Source organism: Pseudophryne corroboree, chromosome 6 (assembly GCF_028390025.1).
Source record: "Pseudophryne corroboree isolate aPseCor3 chromosome 6, aPseCor3.hap2, whole genome shotgun sequence".
NCBI classification, from domain to species: Eukaryota; Metazoa; Chordata; class Amphibia; order Anura; family Myobatrachidae; genus Pseudophryne; species Pseudophryne corroboree.
In genome coordinates, this window is record NC_086449.1 from 602,615,887 (window position 1) to 602,635,438 (window position 19,552).

The window sequence follows — 19,552 nt, forward strand, 5'->3', positions numbered from 1 at the left end:
GGAAATCTTTGAACACTTACATACAAAGGTTCAAATCAAGATGGAGTCACTCAGAGCAGTGATAGCGAACCAGGAAGAAGGGGACTATATGGTGTCCCTGGACATCAAGGATGCTTACCTCCATGTCCCAAATTGCCCTTCTCACCAAGGGTACCTCAGGTTCGTGGTACGGAACTGTCACTATCCGTTTCAGACGCTGCCGTTTGGATTGTCCACGGCACCCCGGGTCTTTACCAAAGTAATGGCCGAAATGATGATTCTTCTTCAAAGAAAAGGCGTCTTAATTATCCCTTACTTGGACGATCTCCTGATAAGGGCAAGGTCCAGAGAACAGTTGGAAGTCGGAGTAGCACTATCTCAAGTAGTTCTAAGACAGCACGGGTGGATTCTAAATATCCAGAATCGCAGCCGTTTCCGACGACACGTCTGCTGTTCCTAGGGATGGTTCTGGACACAGTCCAGAAAAAGTTGTTTCTCCCGGAGGAGAAAGCCAGGGAGTTATCCGAGCTAGTCAGGAACCTCCTAAAACCAGGAAAAGTGTCAGTGCATCATTGCACAAGAGTCCTGGGAAAAATGGTGGCTTATTACGAAGCGATTCCATTCGGCAGATTCCACGCAAGAACTTTTCAGTGGGATCTGCTGGGCAAATGGTCCGGATCGCATTTTCAGATGCATCAGCGGATAACCCTATCTCCAAGGACAAGGGTGTCTCTCCTGTGGTGGTTACAGAGTGCTCATCTTCTAGAGGGCCGCAGATTCGGCATTCAGGATTGGATGCTGGTGACCACGAAGGCCAGCCTGAGAGGCTGGGGAGCAGTCACACAGGGAAAAAATTTCCAGGGAGTGTGATCAAGTCTGGAGATTTTTCTCCACATAAATATACTGGAGCTAAGGGCAATTTACAATGCTCTAAGCTTAGCAAGACCTCTGCTTCAAGGTCAGCCGATATTGATCCAGTGGGACAACATCACGGCAGTCGCCCACGTAAACAGACAGGGCGGCACAAGAAGCAGGAGGGCAATGGCAGAAACTGCAAGGATTTTTCGCTGGGCGGAAAATCATGTGATAGCACTGTCAGCAGTGTTCATTCCGGGAGTGGACAACTGGGAAGCAGACTTCCTCAGCAGGCACAACCTCCACCCGGGAGAGTGGGGACTTCATCGGGAAGTCTTCCACATGATTGTAAACCGTTGGAAACCAAAGGTGGACATGATGGCGTCCCGCCTGAACAAAAAACTGGACAAGTATTGCGCCAGGTCAAAAGACCCTCAGGCAATAGCTGTGGACGTTCTGGTAACACCGTGGGTGTACCAGTCGGTGTATGTCTTCCCTCCTCTGCTTCTCATACCCAAGGTATTGAGAATTATAAGACGTAGAGGAGTAAGAACTATACTCGTGGCTCCGGATTGGCCAAGAAGGACTTGGTACCCGGAACTTCAAGAGATGCTCACAGAGGACTCATGGCCTCTGCCGCTAAGAAGGGACTTGTTTCAGCAAGTACCAGGTCTGTTCCAAGACTTACCGCGGCTGCGTTTGACGGCATGGCGGTTGAACGCCGGATCCTAAGGGAAAAAGGCATTCCGGAAGAGGTCATTCCTACCCTGGTCAAAGCCAGGAAGGAGGTGACCGCACAACATTATCACCACATGTGGCGAAAATATGTTGCGTGGTGTGAGGCCAGGAAGGCCCCATGAAGAAATTTCAACTCGGTCGTTTCCTGCATTTCCTGCAAACAGGAGTGTCTATGGGCCTCAAATGGGGTCCATTAAGGTTCAAATTTCGGCCCTGTCGATTTTCTTCCAGAAAGAATTGGCTTCAGTTCCTGAAGTCCAGAAGTTTGTCAAGGGAGTACTGCATATACAACCCCCTTTTGTGCCTCCAGTGGCACTGTGGGATCTCAACGTAGTTCTGGGATTCCTAAAATCACATTGGTTTAAACCGCTCAAATCTGTGGATTTGAAATATCTCACAGGGAAAGTGACCATGCTGTTGGCCCTGGCCTCGGCCAGGCGAGTGTCAGAATTGGCGGCGTTTGTCTCAAAAAGCCCATATCTGATTGTCCATTCGGACAGGGCAGAGCTGCGGACTCATCCCCAGTTTCTCCCTAAGGTGCTGTCAGTGTTTCACCCGAACCAGCTTATTGTGGTACCTGCAGCTACTAGGGACTTGGAGGACTCCAAGTTGCTAGATGTTGTCAGGGCCCTGAAAATATAGTTTCCAGGACGGCTGGAGTCAGGAAAACTGACTTGCTGTTATCCTGTATGCACCCAACAAACTGGGTGCTCTTGCTTCTAAGCAGACGATTGCTAGTTGGATGTGTAGTACAATTCAGCTTGCACATTCTGTGGCAGGCCTGCCACAGCCAAAATATGTAAATGCCCATTCCACAAGGAAGGTGGGCTCATCTTGGGCGGCTGCCCGAGGGGTCTCGGCTTTACAACTTTGCCGAGCTGATACTTGGTCAGGGGCACACCCTGACTAAGGAGGACCTGGAGTTCTCTCATTCGGTGCTGCAGAGTCATCCGCACTCTCCCGCCCGTTTGGGAGCTTTGGTATAATCCCCGTGGTCCTGACGGAGTCCCCAGCATCCACTTAGGACGTCAGAGAAAATAAGAATTTACTTACCGATAATTCTATTTCTCGTAGTCCGTAGTGGATGCTGGGCGCCCATCCCAAGTGCGGATTGTCTGCAATACTTGTACATAGTTATTGTTACAAAAATCGGGTTATTATTGTTGTGAGCCATCTTTTCAGATGCTCCGCTGTTATCATGCTGTTAACTGGGTTCAGATCACAGGTTGTACAGTGTGATTGGTGTGGCTGGTATGAGTCTTACCCGGGATTCAAAATCCTTCCTTATTGTGTACGCTCGTCCGGGCACAGTATCCTAACTGAGGCTTGGAGGAGGGTCATAGGGGGAGGAGCCAGTGCTCACCACCTGATCCTAAAGCTTTTACTTTTGTGCCCTGTCTCCTGCGGAGCCGCTAATCCCCATGGTCCTGACGGAGTCCCCAGCATCCACTACGGACTACGAGAAATAGAATTATCGGTAAGTAAATTCTTATTTTTTCCCCCATCTGAGGAATTAAATGAAGTGTGTGAAGAAGCGTGGGCTTCCCCCGATAAGAAACTGGTAATTTCTAAAAGGTTACTAATGACGTACCCTTTCCCGCCAGAGGATAGGTCACGTTGGGAAACATCCCCTAGGGTGGATAAAGCGCTCACACGCTTGTCAAAGAAGGTGGCACTACCGTCTCCGGATACGGCCGCCCTAAAGGAGCCTGCTGATAGGAAGCAGGAGGCTATCCTGAAGTCTGTATATACACACACAGGTATTATACGGAGACCAGCTATTGCTTCAGCATGGATGTGCAGTGCTGCAGCTGCGTTGTCAGATTCCCTGTCGGAAAATATTGATACCCTAGACAGGGACACTATATTGCTAACCGTAGAGCATATTAAAGACGCAGTCTTATACATGAGAGATGCACAGAGGGATATTTGCCAGCTGGCATCTAAAAATAAGTGCAATGTCCATTTCTGCCAGGAGAGGGTTATGGACTCGGCAGTGGACAGGTGATGCAGATTCTAAAAGGCACATGGAAGTTTTGCCTTATAAGGGTGAGGAGTTGTTCGGGGATGGTCTCTCGGACCTCGTTTCCACAGCAACAGCTGGGAAGTCGGCATTTTTACCCCATGTTCCCTCACAACCAAAGAAAGCACCGTATTATCAGGTACAGTCCTTTCGGCCCCATAAGGGCAAGCGGGTTAAAGGCGCGTCCTTTCTGCCCAGAGGTAGAGGGAAAAAGCTGCAGCATACAGCCAGTTCCCAGGAGCAAAAGTCCTCCCCCGCTTCCTCCAAGTCCGCCGCATGACGCTGGGGCTCCACAGGCGGAGCCAGGTACGGTGGGGGCCCGTCTCAAAAACTTCAGCAATCAGTGGGCTCGCTCACGGGTGGATCCCTGGATCCTTCAAGTAGTATCTCAGGGGTACAAGCTGGAATTCAAGACGTCTCTCCCCCCCCCGCCGTTTCCTCAAATCTGCCTTGCCTACATCTCCCTCAGGCAGGGAGGCAGTGTTAGAGGCAATACACAAGCTGTATTCCCAGAAGGTGATAGTCAAGGTGCCCCTCCTTCAACAAGGACGGGGTTACTATTCCACAATGTTTGTGGTACCGAAACCGGACGGTTCGGTGAGGCCCATTTTAAATTTGAAATCTTTGAACACATATATAAAAAAATTCAAGTTCAAGATGGAATCGCTCAGGGCGGTTATTGCAAGCCTGGACGAGGGGGATTACATGGTATCACTGGACATCAAGGATGCTTACCTGCATGTCCCCATTTACTATCCTCACCAGGAGTACCTCAGATTTGTGGTACAGGATTGTCATTACCAATTCCAGACGTTGCCGTTTGGTCTGTCCACGGCACCGAGGTTATTTACCAAGGTAATGGCCGAAATGATGATACTCCTTCGAAAAAAGGGAGTTTTAATTATCCCGTACTTGGACGATCTCCTGATAAAGGCGAGGTCCAGGGAGCAGTTGTTGGTCGGGGTAGCACTACTCGGGAGGTGCTATAACAGCACGGTTGGATTCTAAATATTCCAAAGTCACAGCTGATCCCTACGACACGTCTACTGTTCCTGGGGATGGTTCTGGACACAGAACAGAAAAAAGTGTTTCTCCCGGAGGAGAAGGCCAAGGAGCTGTCATCTCTAGTCAGAGGCCTCCTAAAACCAAAACAGGTGTCGGTGCATCACTGCACGCGAGTCCTGGGAAAAATGGTAGCTTCCTACGAAGCAATTCCATTCGGCAGGTTCCATGCGAGAACTTTTCAGTGGGACCTGTTGGACAAGTGGTCCGGTTCGCATCTTCAGATGCATCGGCTGATAACCCTGTCTCCAAGGACCAGGGTGTCTCTGCTGTGGTGGCTGCAAAGTGCTCATCTTCAAGAGGGCCGCAGATTCGGCATTCAGGACTGGGTCCTGGTGACCACGGATGCCAGCCTTCGAGGCTGGGGGGCAGTCACACAGGGAAGAAACTTCCAAGGACTATGGTCAAGTCAGGAGACTTCCCTACACATAAATATTCTGGAACTGAGGGCCATTTACAATGCCCTAAGTCAGGCAAAACCCCTGCTTCAAAACCAGCCGGTACTGATCCAGTCAGACAACATCACGGCAGTCGCCCATGTAAACCGACAGGGCGGCACAAGAAGCAGGATGGCGATGGCAGAAGTCACAAGGATTCTCCGATGGGCGGAAAATCACGTGTTAGCACGGTCAGCAGTGTTCATTCCGGGAGTGGACAACTGGGAAGCAGACTTCCTTAGCAGGCACGACCTCCACCCGGGAGAGTGGGGACTTCATCCAGAAGTCTTCCAACTGATTGTAAACCGTTGGGAAAGGCCACAGGTGGACATGATGGCGTCCCGCCTAAACAAAAAGCTAGAAAGATATTGCGCCAGGTCAAGAGACCCTCAGGCGATAGCTGTGGACGCTCTAGTGACACCGTGGGTGTACCGATCGGTTTATGTGTTCCCTCCTCTTCCCCTCATACCCAAGGTACTGAGGATAATAAGGAGAAGAGGAGTAAGAACTATACTCATTGTTCCGGGTTGGCCAAGAAGAGCTTGGTACCCGGAACTTCAAGAAATGATCTCAGAGGACCCATGGCCTCTGCCGCTCAGACAGGACCTGCTGCAGCAGGGGCCCTGTCTGTTCAAAGACTTACCGCGGCTGCGTTTGACGGCATGGCGGTTGAACACCGGATCCTGAAGGAAAAGGACATTCCGGAGGAAGTCATTCCTACGCTGATTAAAGCTAGGAAAGAAGTGACCGCAAATCATTATCACCGCATTTGGCGAAAATATGTTGCGTGGTGTGAGGCCAGGAAGGCCCCAATGGAGGAATTTCAGCTGGGCCGTTTTCTGCACTTCCTACATTCAGGGGTGACTATGGGCCTAAAATTGGGTTCCATTAAGGTCCAGATTTCGGCTCTATCGATTTTCTTCCAGAGAGAACTGGCTTCACTACCTGAAGTTCAGACTTTTGTAAAGGGAGTGCTGCATATTCAGCCCCCTTTTGTGCCTCCAGTGGCACCTTGGGATCTCAACGTGGTGTTTGATTTCCTAAAGTCACATTGGTTTGAGCCACTTAAAACCGTGGAATTAAAATATCTCACGTGGAAAGTGGTCATGCTGTTGGCCTTGGCTTCGGCCAGGCGTGTGTCAGAATTGGCGGCTTTGTCATGTAAAAGCCCTTATCTGATTTTCCATATGGATAGGGAAGAATTGAGGACTCGTGCTCAGTTTCTCCCTAAGGTGGTTCAGCGTTTCACCTGATCCAACCTATTGTGGTGCCTGCGGCTACTAGGGACTTGGAGGACTCCAAGTTGCTAGACGTTGTCAGGGCCCTGAAAATATATGTTTCCAGGACGGCTGGATGTCAGGAAAACTGACTCGCTGTTTATCCTGTATGCACCCAACAAGCTGGGTGCTCCTGCTTCTAAGCAGACTATTGCTCGTTGGATTTGTAGTACAATTCAGCTTGCACATTCTGTGGCAGGCCTGCCACAGCCAAAAATCTGTAAATGCCCACTCCACAAGGAAGGTGGGCTCATCTTGGGCGGCTGCCCGAGGGGTCTCGGCTTTACAACTTTGCCGAGCAGCTACTTGGTCGGGGTCAAACACATTTGCTAAATTCTACAAGTTTGACACCCTGGCTGAGGAGGACCTAGAGTTTGCCCATTCGGTGCTGCAGAGTCATCCGCACTCTCCCGCCCGTTTGGGAGCTTTGGTATAATCCCCATGGTCCTTACGGAGTCCCAGCATCCACTTAGGACGTCAGAGAAAATAAGAATTTACTCACCGGTTAATCTATTTCTCGTAGTCCGTAGTGGATGCTGGGCGCCCATCCCAAGTGCGGATTGTCTGCAATACTTTGTATATAGTTATTGTTTAATTAAAGGGTTATTGTTGAGCCTTCTGTTGTGAGGCTCAGTTGTTGTTCATACTGTTAACTGGGTATAGTATCACGAGTTATACGGTGTGGCTGGTTTGAGTCTTACCCGGGATTCAAAATCCTTCCTTATTGTGTCAGCTCTTCCGGGTACAGTATCCTAACTGAGGTCTGGAGGAGGGTCATAGAGGGAGGAGCCAGTGCACACCAGGTAGACCTAAAGCTTTCTTTTAGTTGTGCCCTGTTTCCTGCGGAGCCGCTATTCCCCATGGTCCTTACGGAGTCCCAGCATCCACTATGGACTACGAGAAATAGATTTACCGGTGAGTAAAATCTTATTTATTTCTCTAACGTCCTAAGTGGATGCTGGGGACTCCGTAAGGACCATGGGGAATAGCGGCTCCGCAGGAGACTGGGCACATCTAAAGAAAGCTTTAGGACTATCTGGTGTGCACTGGCTCCTCCCCCTATGACCCTCCTCCAAGCCTCAGTTAGATTTTTGTGCCCGAACGAGAAGGGTGCACACTAGGTGGCTCTCCTGAGCTGCTTAGTGAAAAGTTTAGTTTTAGGTTTTTTATTTTCAGTGAGACCTGCTGGCAACAGGCTCACTGCATAGAGGGACTAAGGGGAGAAGAAGCGAACTCACCTGCGTGCAGAGTGGATTGGGCTTCTTAGGCTACTGGACATTAGCTCCAGAGGGACGATCACAGGCCCAGCCTGGATGGGTCCCTGAGCCGCGCCGCCAGCCCCGTTACAGAGCCAGAAGGCAGAAGAGGTCCGGAAAATCGTCGGCAGAAGACGTCCTGTCTTCAACAAGGTAGCGCACAGCACTGCAGCTGTGCGCCATTGCTCTCAGCACACTTCACACTCCGGTCACTGAGGGTGCTGGGGGGGGGGGGGGGGGGGGCGCCCTGAGACGCAATAAAAAACACCTTGGATGGCAAAAAATGCATCACATATAGCTCCTGGGCTATATGGATGCATTTAACCCCTGCCAGAATACATAGAAAAACGGGAGATAAGGCCGCCGATAAGGGGGCGGAGCCTATCTCCTCAGCACACTGGCGCCATTTTCCCTCACAGCTCCGTTGGAGGGAAGCTCCCTGTCTCTCCCCTGCAGTCACTACACTACAGAAAGGGTTAAAAAAGAGAGGGGGGGCACTAATTACGCGCAGTATTAAAGATACAGCAGCTATAAGGGGAAAAACACTTATATAAGGTTATCCCTGTATATATATATAGCGCTCTGGTGTGTGCTGGCAAACTCTCCCTCTGTCTCCCCAAAGGGCTAGTGGGGTCCTGTCCTCTATCAGAGCATTCCCTGTGTGTGTGCTGTATGTCGGTACGTTTGTGTCGACATGTATGAGGAGAAAAATGATGTGGAGACGGAGCAGATTGCCTGTAATAGTGATGTCACCCCCTAGGGGATCGACACCTGAGTGGATGAACTGTTGGAAGGAATTACGTGACAGTGTCAGCTCTGTATAAAAGACAGTGGTTGACATGAGACAGCCGGCTACTCAGCTTGGGCCTGTCCAGACGTCTCATAGGCCGTCAGGGGCTCTAAAGCGCCCGTTACCTCAGATGGCAGATATAGACGCCGACACGGATACTGACTCCAGTGACGACGGTGAAGAGACAAATGTGACTTCCAGTAGGGCCACACGTTACATGAGGCAATGAAAAATGTTTTACACATTTCTGATAATACGAGTACCACCAAAAAGGGGTATTATGATCGGTGAGGAAAAACTACCTGTAGGTTTCCTGAATCTGAGAAATTAAATGAGGTGTGTGATGATGCGTGGTTTTCCCCCGATAACAACTGATAATTTCTAAAATGTTATTGGCATTATATCCTTTCCCGCCAGAGGTTAGGGTGCGTTGGGAAACACCCCCTAGGGTGGATAAAGCGCTCACACGCTTGTAAGGGCTCTACCCTCTCCTGAGATGGCCGCCCTTAAGGATCCTGCTGAAAGCAGGAGGGTATCCTAAAATGTATTTACACACATACTGGTGTTATACTGCGACCAGCAATCGCCTCAGCCTGGATGTGCAGTGCTGGGTTGGCATGGTCGGATTCCATGACTAAAAATATTGATACCCTAGATAGGGACAGTATATTTTTGCCTATAGAGCATTTAAAAGATGCATTTCTATATATGCGTGATGCACAGCGGAATATTTGCCGACTGGCATCAAGTCTAAGTGCGTTGTCCATTTCTACCAGTAGAAGGTTATGGACACGTCAGTGGTCAGGTGATGCGTATTCCAAACGGCATTTGGAAGTATTGCCTTATTAAGTATTGCAAACAGATGCGACACTCCTGTTTGCAGGAAACTGAGGCTTGGAGGAGGGTCATAGGGGGAGGAGCCAGTGCACACCAGATAGTCCTAAAGCTTTCTTTAGATGTGCCCAGTCTCCTGCGGAGCCGCTATTCCCCATGGTCCTTACGGAGTCCCCAGCATCCACTACGGACTACGAGAAATAGAATTATCGGTAAGTAAATTCTTATTTTTTTTTTTCTTTTCATCACGTCCTGCAGTGCTGGGTTTAGCAACGTAAAACTGCTAAACCCAGATAAAGTTTTGGGCGCAATGTGAAAAGTGCTATTTGGGTGTTCCTTTCGGGTCATTACTGATCACCAGAGCAGGGGACTGCGAGCAGAAATGTGGGAGCCGGCTTTTGTTTGCACCCGAAAGGAACACGCTTGAATAGCTCCGTCGGGGCCATGGCATCGGGTGCAAGCCACTAGCGCATACAATTCAATTCCCCCCCCCCCCCCCCCAAAAAAAAAAAAAGATGTCCAAAAATTAATACATTGAGAATCTTAACCTGGAACTGTGTAACAGGTTTGGTTTAGAACGGCCATTAGGAAGATTTAAGATGGCTGTCTAAAACCAATGTGTGTAGTAGCTGAACATCTATTCAGATCACCAGTCTAGCTAATGGGAGAAGTCATTAGCATTTTTTGGAGGATTTTTTATGTTTCAAATATTAGTTTGCGTACACTCTGATAAAAGTTCCATTACAGAAATATTCTATACTCATTAAAGCACAAATAAAACTATGGCTGTGCACTTCACCCAGCTTCCCAGTGGATCCAAAATAAAAATAAAAAACATTTAGTACTTTGCCGTCTTTGCCTGCTGAGCTGGTTTTTACCATTGTCGGTAGAGGTGATTGGTTGGAAACATTGAACTCCAACAAGTAAGGATTCTTATAGCACTGATTTGTTACGTTGCATTAGTTTGAAGCCAAAGTTCTCTTAATATGCTCTTTATTACAGGGATTTCCAGCAGAATTTGCTATGTATCTTAATTACTGTCGGGGATTGCGATTTGAGGAGGCACCAGACTACATGTATCTGAGACAGCTCTTCCGAATTCTGTTCAGGTTTGTATTTGCAAAAAATTGTCACATTATACCCTGAAAGATAATAGTTTGGGGAAATATTTGACCATTCTTCCCTGCAGAATGAATTACGTTCAGTCACATTTCGTGGTGGGAAGTGATGGACTGCTCAAAGTTAATACAAAGATTTTCTATAGGCTTTAGGTCAGGGTTCTGACTTGGCTACTACAAGACATTCCCTACCCTTAAGTCACTGTTTTCTTGGCAGTATGTTTAAGCTCTTTGTTGTGGTGGAAGTTGAACCACCTGCCCAGCTTCAGCTATATAGCAGATTACCCTCATGAATTTGGATATACTTAGCAGCATCCATCTTCCCTTCAATTATGACCAATTGCTCAGTCCCTGCTGAAGAGAAACCTCACCACAACCTAATGTTACCTCCACCATGCTTCACAGTAGGTAGGTATGTTATTTTTGGGTGGTCTCCTGTATTTGGGGTCTCCAACACGCTGCTTGGCGTATAGTCCAAAAAGTTATATGGGTCATCAGGCCATGCAACATTTTGCTTCAAAATCACTTATTTTCTTGTAAAGCTTGAGATACTTGCCCCACACACAGACTGACCAGTCTTAGCCATAAAGATTTGTTGCTCCTTCAACACTGCCATTGGCCTCATAGTAGCTTCTCTGCTCAATGGAGGGGAGTATTGCATGCCTGAGCTCCCGTCTAAAGTGATAGGAGATTTCGGGCCACAAGAAATTTTTTCTTTCTTTCATGCTAATCATGCCCAGACAGGTCTGGTAGCGGCTAAACCCAACCAAACGAATGGTCACGATGCGAAAAGTCCCGTTTCGGTGGTCAAATGGGTCACTTCACACTTCATCTTGCCACCACCTGGTTGTGCGAGTTGAAATACAGATGGGGCCCGAACTGAACTACACTTGAATAGCTCAATTGGATGGGTGTGGTATGGAATGTAGATAGTAACTAGGTCGACCACTGTTGGTCAACAGTAACTAGGTCGACAGGGTCTCTACGTCGAACTGTCAAAAGGTAGACATGATTTTTTTTTAATGTTGGGGTTTTTTTTTTTTCTTCGTAGAGTGACCGGGAACCCCAATTAGTGCACGTGTCCCCTTGCATGGCTCTCTTCGCTCGCCATGCTTCAGGCACAGGTTACCGTCTGCCTAGTTACTGTCGACCTAGAGACTGGATCCCCCATTGGGCGCCATCTGCTGGCTGCCATCTGCCCCTTCCCCCTTCCCTATATCCTCCTGATTCTTGCATCCAGTTTTTGGGATGGCCTGATCTAGACAAGGTGTTCATGGCACATATGCTTTCCGTTTCTTAATAATGCGTTGAAGGGTGTTTTTAAATATTTTTGTATCCTTCTCCTAACTTGTTCCTCCACAACTTTATCTTGGAGCTCTTTGTAAATATTGGGAATTATTTGCATTACCACGTATTGCTAGTTGAATACTCAAGTAGTAGCCAGTTCTGTTCTGAAGTAATAAAACTGGCAGTTGTCACTTGGTGGCCAATTAGCCTATTGGTTTATAATGGTTACTGTAAGTGTATGATCACTTATCCAAGCCAGGGCTTTGAATTTATATTAATGGTTAAATTATTGTAATGTGTAAATAATGCTGGAAAGTTTTTTTGCTTTGTGTCCATGGTATAATGTGACAATAGGTACTCAGACGCGGTCCTCAAGGCACCCCACCTGTCTAGGATTTACGCATATCCATGGCTCAGCACAGATGGTTACATCAAATTGACTGAGGTACTAATTAAGACATCGGTGGCCAAGCATGGATATACTTAAAACCTGGACCATTTGGGTTCCTTGAGGACTGCATTTGCGAACCTCTAGGTTAGGATGTTGACAGGATTTGATTATTTTCTATAGGTATTGTATTTAAATGACTGGAAAATGAGAACGGTGTATAAGTGCCTGAGATTCAGTGTAAGGTACCGCAGTTCGCAGCCCAGACTCAGATTCTTGTACGCAGCTCTGTAATGCAGTTGCAGATCTAAGTGCAGCTTAGAGCATTACTCCTGTCACAAGGGCATTCACAAGTCATTTTTGATTTGACCCCTAAATATTAGGTTGGTGTTTCTTCTTCTGGCACGAATGTGTATCCACCTTTGGCAATTACTCCACTACAGCGATGTTAACGAGTGTTAAATTGATTCTGCTTTGCAGAGAGATCAGTGCAGTGTTAAAGCAGATTGGAAAATATCACTAAATGTGTATTCTTGTGCCTCATAGTCCAGCGCAGTGTATGACATTGGCTTGGTTAAGACAAATAGTGAGCGCTCTGGAAGACACACAGCTAGAGCTATGGGAAGGTCCACAGCCTTAATGGAGTGTGAAGTTTTACACAACTTATTGCTTGCTATATGTATAATTATATTCTATTAGAGAATTAATTTAAATAAAATGCAAAAAGAAAAAGGTTGTCTGTATATCAATATTTATAACTGGCGATCAGTGGAGATCAGTCTGTGTCTGACTCTGTGTTCTCTTCCAGAACCTTGAATCACCAATATGACTACACATTTGACTGGACGATGCTGAAGCAGAAGGCAGCTCAGCAAGCAGCCTCCTCCAGTGGGCAGGGTCAGCAAGCCCAAACCCCCACAGGCAAGCAAACTGACAAATCCAAGAGTAACATGAAAGGTTAGTAGCCAAGAACCAAGAGACGTTTCAGGGAAAAGAAGAAAAAAAAATTTAGGAAATAAAAACTCAATTTGGAGATTAACAATTAAGAGTGTTAGATCGAGGAGGTGGTTTTTATACCAATTTGGCTTATAAAAGGAAAAAGTGAAGAAAAACAAAAGACGTCCTTGGAAAATTTGACTACTAACTTTAAATTCAAATTTCCTTATTTGTGTATCAATATCTAGCAATCTCTCATCTTCTGGGATGTCGGGTCATCTTAACAACTGCATCTCTCTCATGCATTAACTCCCTTTTCTAATTGTGGGTACCAGTTTCTGGTGGTGTGAATGTGGAGGCTTTTTAGTTCACATTCCTGGACCTAACACTTCAAGGATCTTTGGGAGCTCAGCCTTCCCTCTTGTTTTCATAAATGACATGTATTTCTGTTTCTGCCCTTCTGTTGCTAAAGGGATTTGTGACCAGCTTCAGGTCCCTTTGGCATCATGCTGGTGAGGATGTGATGGTGGACTCTATTCTCTGAAACTCAGTGGAAAATTGTGATTGCCTATAAACTTAGATTTTTTTAGGGACGGAGGTGGGATTTGTGTATTTTATAATGAAATATTGTAAGTATCCAAGAGATCTGGCTGCATTTTACAGTTTACTTTAATAGTGGCCATATGTATATGTCCTGTGAGATATCCCCGTGGCCAAGGTAACCTTTATTTGTATTATAGTTGCTGTAATTGCAAATAAGAAACATTACTACAGTTTAGCATTTTGATTAGAAAATCTGAAGAACCAGCAAAATACAAGTTTCCTTATTTTTTAAATTATTTTCTCTTTTTAGAACATGTAAAGGGTTTTTATTGGGGGGGGGGGCGTTGCCTATACTAGATCACAGTAAGCCTATTATTGAGACCAGTTGGACTGATACAAGAGGTATTTGTTTGAGCCTTGTGTGAGCCACTCACTCTGCCCATTCTGTATCAATAGGCAGCTCTGGTTTGGTGACTTGACATTCTATTCCATGGGGAAATTAAATTGTTTTGGTTTGCTTGTAGCTCCTATCTAAAATGACTGGAGCTACTCCAGTTGTTTGGGTGACCAGCATATTGCACCGAAAATGTAGAGTATTAGCTGCGCAAAGCAACTCTACCTTTGGTAAGCTGCATTTAAGACACCCAAAATCTCTACTTTGTACAGATATCTGCTCGCACCTTATGAGGGTGTAAGAAGAAATCTGCAATAAGTGATGGGTGGCAAAAAGAATTGGAATATCTCCTTGGCGCCCAAAGCAGCTGAATTCCCTCCCAGGATTGCCAGTGTATTGGCTGCTTTAATCTATTGAATTACCCTGCAATGGATTGTTCTCTGCTGCAGGACAACTGTAAATACAATGTTAAGACATATCATATAGGGAAACTTGTATTTTAGGTTTTACAGAAAACAAACAAATCTATAAGACATCAGATTCTGTAATGGAAAGCCAGGGAAAAGTTGCAAATAGTACCGCCAAAAGTTAGGTGTCATGTAGTAATTTTGCACACTGCAGGAGTATCACAATTTTCCACTTGGCATTCATCTTTTGTCTGTGACCATTAATCGGTCCTTTTGGGTTTTTCATGTATATGGGGAATGTAAAAAATGAATGTTGAAACCTTGTATATGTGTATTTACTGAGCAAGACCAACTTTTTCATTACATGTTCTATGTGTCCTTTTGTTTAACACCAGACCAGTGATCACTGAGCCTGGAGCATCATATTAAACATGTTGCTGTCCACAGGTCTTTCACCCTGCCAGTGAGCTTGTGATGCTATCTGCACAAAGGGAGGATGTGGAAATCTGACCAGGGCTGGGAATAATACATAAAATGTGATCATCTGGAGATGGGGAAAAACCAGTCACTAAGGAGTCAGAACAGGAACATTTAAGTGGCCTGGAAGCAGTTTACACCCCAGACCGTATAAAGAGGCAGTAAGCCTGTTCATGTAGGAAACTGCTGTGTAGCTTTCCAAAGTCTTTGATGCGAGGCAGTGCTTTCATCTACTTGTCTATACTTTTTAATCAACTTTTTTTTTTTACTTTTTTTTTTTTTATTCAGGTGTGTTTGTTTTTTCCCAACCTACAAATAAACCATAGATGTAGTGTTATACTGTGGTTTATGAAGTAATGACTCTTTGACAGTAACCTGTGAAGTGTGTGAGTACACTCGGTATAAGAAAGTAATTCTGGCAGTCACTGTAACAAAGTACAAATAATATTATGGCAACAGGAGACTGTTTTCCTCCTATTAGATCTTCAGGTGTATTGGACTAAAGTTAATAATTTTGTGTAAATTTTTATGACTTGAGCTAAAATTGTTGTAACGTCTGGAGAGACGGGAGAAAATGATGTCAACCGCTTTCTTGGAATTGCCCTGATTAAGTCAAACAATATTTAAATGGTTATTCTGCTTGTTTGGTGACTGTTCTAGAATGCCTCCATGAAGTTTAAAAATCTAGAACAGCAGCTTTTGTGAACCCGTGGGCTTATTAATGAATTTTGTGTGGTGTATACTGTTATACAGCTCTTAGACATGGACCCCTTCCCACCCAAACACTAGGTAATTAGTGATTTTCAGTCTGCCTAATGTAACACGAATACAACGTGAGTTTTGAGATTAGAAAGGTAAGCCTTACAGCCAATTAGAGGTTACCATATACAGTATCATATAAAATAGAAAAGTATTTAGACTGACAGCTGGAGGCACAGAAAAATCTCACTCATTTTGGTACATTTACTCTTGCAACACCATGTGAAACCTGTCTACTACTGCTGCTCGGTGTTTCTTGGCAACTGTGTTTTGTTGGCAGTTGTGTCCATGGGTGCAGACAATGCTTCCCTGTATTATTGATGCAGTCATAATGAATCTTCCAGCTCTGTTGGACAGTTACCTGCAGCTAGGCTTTTGGTTTCCTAACAGCCCGTCTGTGTTAGATTGAAAAGCTTCCTGGACAACTCTTCAGTACAAAAAGAATATAAAGATTTTATGATTTAAAAATAAAATAAAATCATTCCTGTTAAATGGAGGATACAATGCTTAATTGGGGAACGTCTGTTTATTGCTTGTTGAGTAATGGTTTTGATCTCCACTTTATATTTCTCTCCAGAAAGAGCTGAGAGTACATAAAATTGGTTAGCGTTACAACTATTTCATCTGTAATAAAATGAGCTGGGACTGGAGTCATTTATCGGTAGCATCTGGAATTCTTAATTTATGTGCACACTAGTCCAGAGGTTCCCAAACTGTGTGCCGTGGCTCCCTGGGGTGCCTCGGGACACTTGCAGGGGTGCCCTGGGTTGGTGGTCCAGGACCATTTCAAATTATTCATGGTCAATATAATAGGCAAAACCAGTGCTTGTGGCTGCCAGTCATAAAATGTGTACAAACAGATGCAAATCCTGTCCCCCACCACATAACTGACCCTAAGGATGACCTATAAATACGATCTACTTAATGTAATTTTTCTTTCTAAATTTCTCAATAAGAAATTTTTGGCCTAGGGGTGCTGTGAAAAAAATTCTGATATTCTAGGGCGCCGTGATTCAAAAAAGTTTGGAAACCACTGCACTAGTCCCACGCACGCTCCCAACATATAAGCTCTGGTCTTGCTTGTAATACTCGTTTCCTGTAACAATTCCTTTTCAAATAGTTTAGTAAAAAACCTTTTGCCTCTTTGTTGCTCTTTTTAACAGGATTTTGATTGCTGAAGGAGAAGACTTCGCAGACCTGGCACGAGCTGGACCCGTCACTTCCTTAAAGCCTAGAGATTTTTAGTTCATATGTACACTTGCCAGTTGTTGTGGGAGACCATTTACTTGGTGTAAAAGGAACTTAATTTCAGTCTAAACTGGCTACCTGCGGCGTCCGATGTGCTGACTTGTAGCTGCTGTTAATAATTGTGAATATCACTAAGATTAGTGAAACATGGTGTCCAGTTTTTTTTTAATTGCAATTCCTTCCCTCCACCTACCCCTCTGAAAGCATGGGGAAGGGTGGTTCAGTTACCTGACTTCTGACAGTGGTGGAAGAAATTGTGCATATGCCAATTTTGTTTTTGTTTTTTTTCTTTCCTTTTCCTCTCTCCCCTTATGGTTAGCATGTTGAACCTTTTATACTGCTCGTGACGACCTTCAGAAGAACAACATGAAATGGTTTCATAGAGACAGTTGTGACAACATTGGTCTAAGTGAACGAGCTCTCCATTGTTCCTGTTTACTTCACTTATCACTTCTATGTTTTTTAAGTTGTACACTTAAAACATTCTTAGCTGTTGCATAGTATGGGCCACCTGCTGTGCATGGGTAACTAGACATTTGTTACTTTTCAGTCTTGTCACCGCGTTAGGGTTATAATGGTGACTGCATTGGTCCAGGTTATTAGGACCCACTGGCCTAGCAGCTTCTCTTTGTAGAGAAAACGTTCTGGATATTGTTAATACAATAGTCTGCCAATTCTAGAGAATCTGAAACCAGTAAATGTCCCTAATTTAACCAAAGATTACAATTTTAAGCATCATAAAACTGAGCTTTTGTGGTTTTTAAAAAAGGACAAGTTCTACAGTGCAGACCTAAATAAGATGACAACGTAGCAATTCTAGTCTTTAGGAAATGAAAAATAATTTGTACAAAGAGAAGCATTTTTTTTGTCACAATTTAGCTAACATCTTTAAAAGCTTGTTTAAGTGGCTTAGGAAATGTAATCACTGTAAACAAGATCTGGGATATGTTTTTATTTTGAAAATTTTTTGTTTGTTTAAAAGTTCATTAAAAATTAGAAAAATCTATCCCGTTTCTGTAACTAGATTAGATTTTTTTTTCCTTAGCTACATATTGATTACCTTAAATCTGTTAATACTTTGTTCTTAAATTTTTTAATTTGTTGGGTTCACGTTTTTTTTTTTTTTTTCCTCTGTCCAGGTAAATGCATTCTCACTGAATATGTGCTGGGGTCTAAATAACTTGGTGCCCCCTGTGGTGAAAGTATAGTAAGAATGGCGTTGGACACTATTAAATAGAGGTTCCTAGCTATGGTAGAGGGCTAATGACAGAGGAGCTGCTGCAAATGGATGTAGCATGCATTCTTGCTTGCCATCGGTGGGCAAAGTTGCCAAAATTTAAGTATTTCATGCATCAGTTTCAGTGTTTGGTTGTAATACAACAGTTGCATGATATATAGTGCAGCCTGCATTTGGTGACAAGAACTTACTAGGCTTGATTTGTTTTCCCACTACACTCCCATCACTTTAGCTTTGCCCAAGGAAAAAGTTTTAACATGAATACATATAACGTCAGGTTTAAGAAGCGGAGTTATGGTTTGGTTCCCTATCAAGCTGCGAAATGTAAGGTTACATGAGCTTACACTTGGTCCTAGGTACAGATGGGCTTACTACTATGGAATGTAAGTGCTCTGTACTGTTTTAGTTCAGGTTTTAAGTTTAAACTTGTATGGGTTTCTTTATTACTATGGAGATTGTCCTGATCTTTGCCATGATAGCGTGGCTCACACACATGACACACTGGAGTGTTTGAGTTGGGAACCGCACCTTTTGCATGCATGCAGCTACTTCTCAAACCTGATTTGCAATAATTGCCTAACACTTATACCGATTTAAGGTGACCCAGATACATGGAATATGCTCGGAAAGCAGTCCTCTGGTACTGCCCTTCTCTTGTTCCTGTGTCCAACTCAAAATAAAGATAAACATGCTGGTAATTACTGAACAGCGTAATTTATTTATTTTTATCCGCCGGTAATCACTGCAGGAACTTGGTGCTGTTGTCTGCACAAATTTGTGGTTCCAGCTCTCTGAATTTTGTAGTTTTAAAGGAAAGTTGAACATGTAATAATTTCCTTTTCGGTCTGTTTCCTGACCTTTTTGTTCAGTGAAAGTGTATGTGTATATATTAATCAGGTTCTCTCCAAATCCTAGAATTTGATGCACGTAAGCTACTGTGGTAAGTGACCTATAATATATCCAGGTCAAAAGGTCAATTTTGTCAGCTGCTACTAATCTGGAAATATTACTATTCCAATAGTTCGATATAGAGGCTTCTTAGGGGTAATCCCAAATTTCAGGGATGTTTTTACCGTGAGATCTGATAAGGCAATTGAAGACTGCTGCCACGCTGTACAGTAGTGAGCATCCAAGAATATTTACCCAAATGTCCGTCATGCTATACGAATTTATCACACTATAATTGTGTGATAAATTTGGGTGGTCATATCTGACGTACTGCACATCAGACAGGGCAGTGCAATACGTCCTAGTGGATGCTGGGAACTCCGTAAGGACCATTGGGAATAGACGGGCTCCGCAGGAGACTGGGCACTCTAAAAGAAAGATTAGGTACTATCTGGTGTGCACTGGCTCCTCCCTCTATGCCCCTCCTCCAGACCTCAGTTAGATTTCTGTGCCCGGCCGAGCTGGATGCACACTAGGGGCTCTCCTGAGCTCCTAGAAAGAAAGTATATGTTAGGTTTTTTATTTTACAGTGAGACCTGCTGGCAACAGGCTCACTGCA

The 19,552-nt window shown here is 44.8% G+C and overlaps 1 protein-coding gene across 6 annotated transcripts in view; it reads left to right on the top strand.

Annotated features, from left to right (window-relative positions):
- CSNK1A1 (casein kinase 1 alpha 1) overlaps positions 1–18,746 on the top strand; it is a 107,524-nt gene extending 88,778 nt beyond the window's left edge. For 4 of the 6 annotated variants that reach the window (XM_063928036.1, XM_063928037.1, XM_063928040.1 and 1 more), the window contains 3 exons: positions 10,254–10,360; positions 12,853–13,001; positions 16,724–18,746. In XM_063928036.1, coding sequence (XP_063784106.1) covers positions 10,254–10,360; positions 12,853–13,001; positions 16,724–16,731 — 264 coding nt within the window. In that variant the 3' untranslated portion in view covers positions 16,732–18,746. Of the gene's footprint in view, positions 1–10,253; positions 10,361–12,852; positions 13,007–16,723 lie in introns of those variants that run through there. The other 2 variants (XM_063928039.1, XM_063928038.1) reach the window with 2 other exon arrangements.
- Positions 18,747–19,552: the final 806 nt, after the last annotated feature.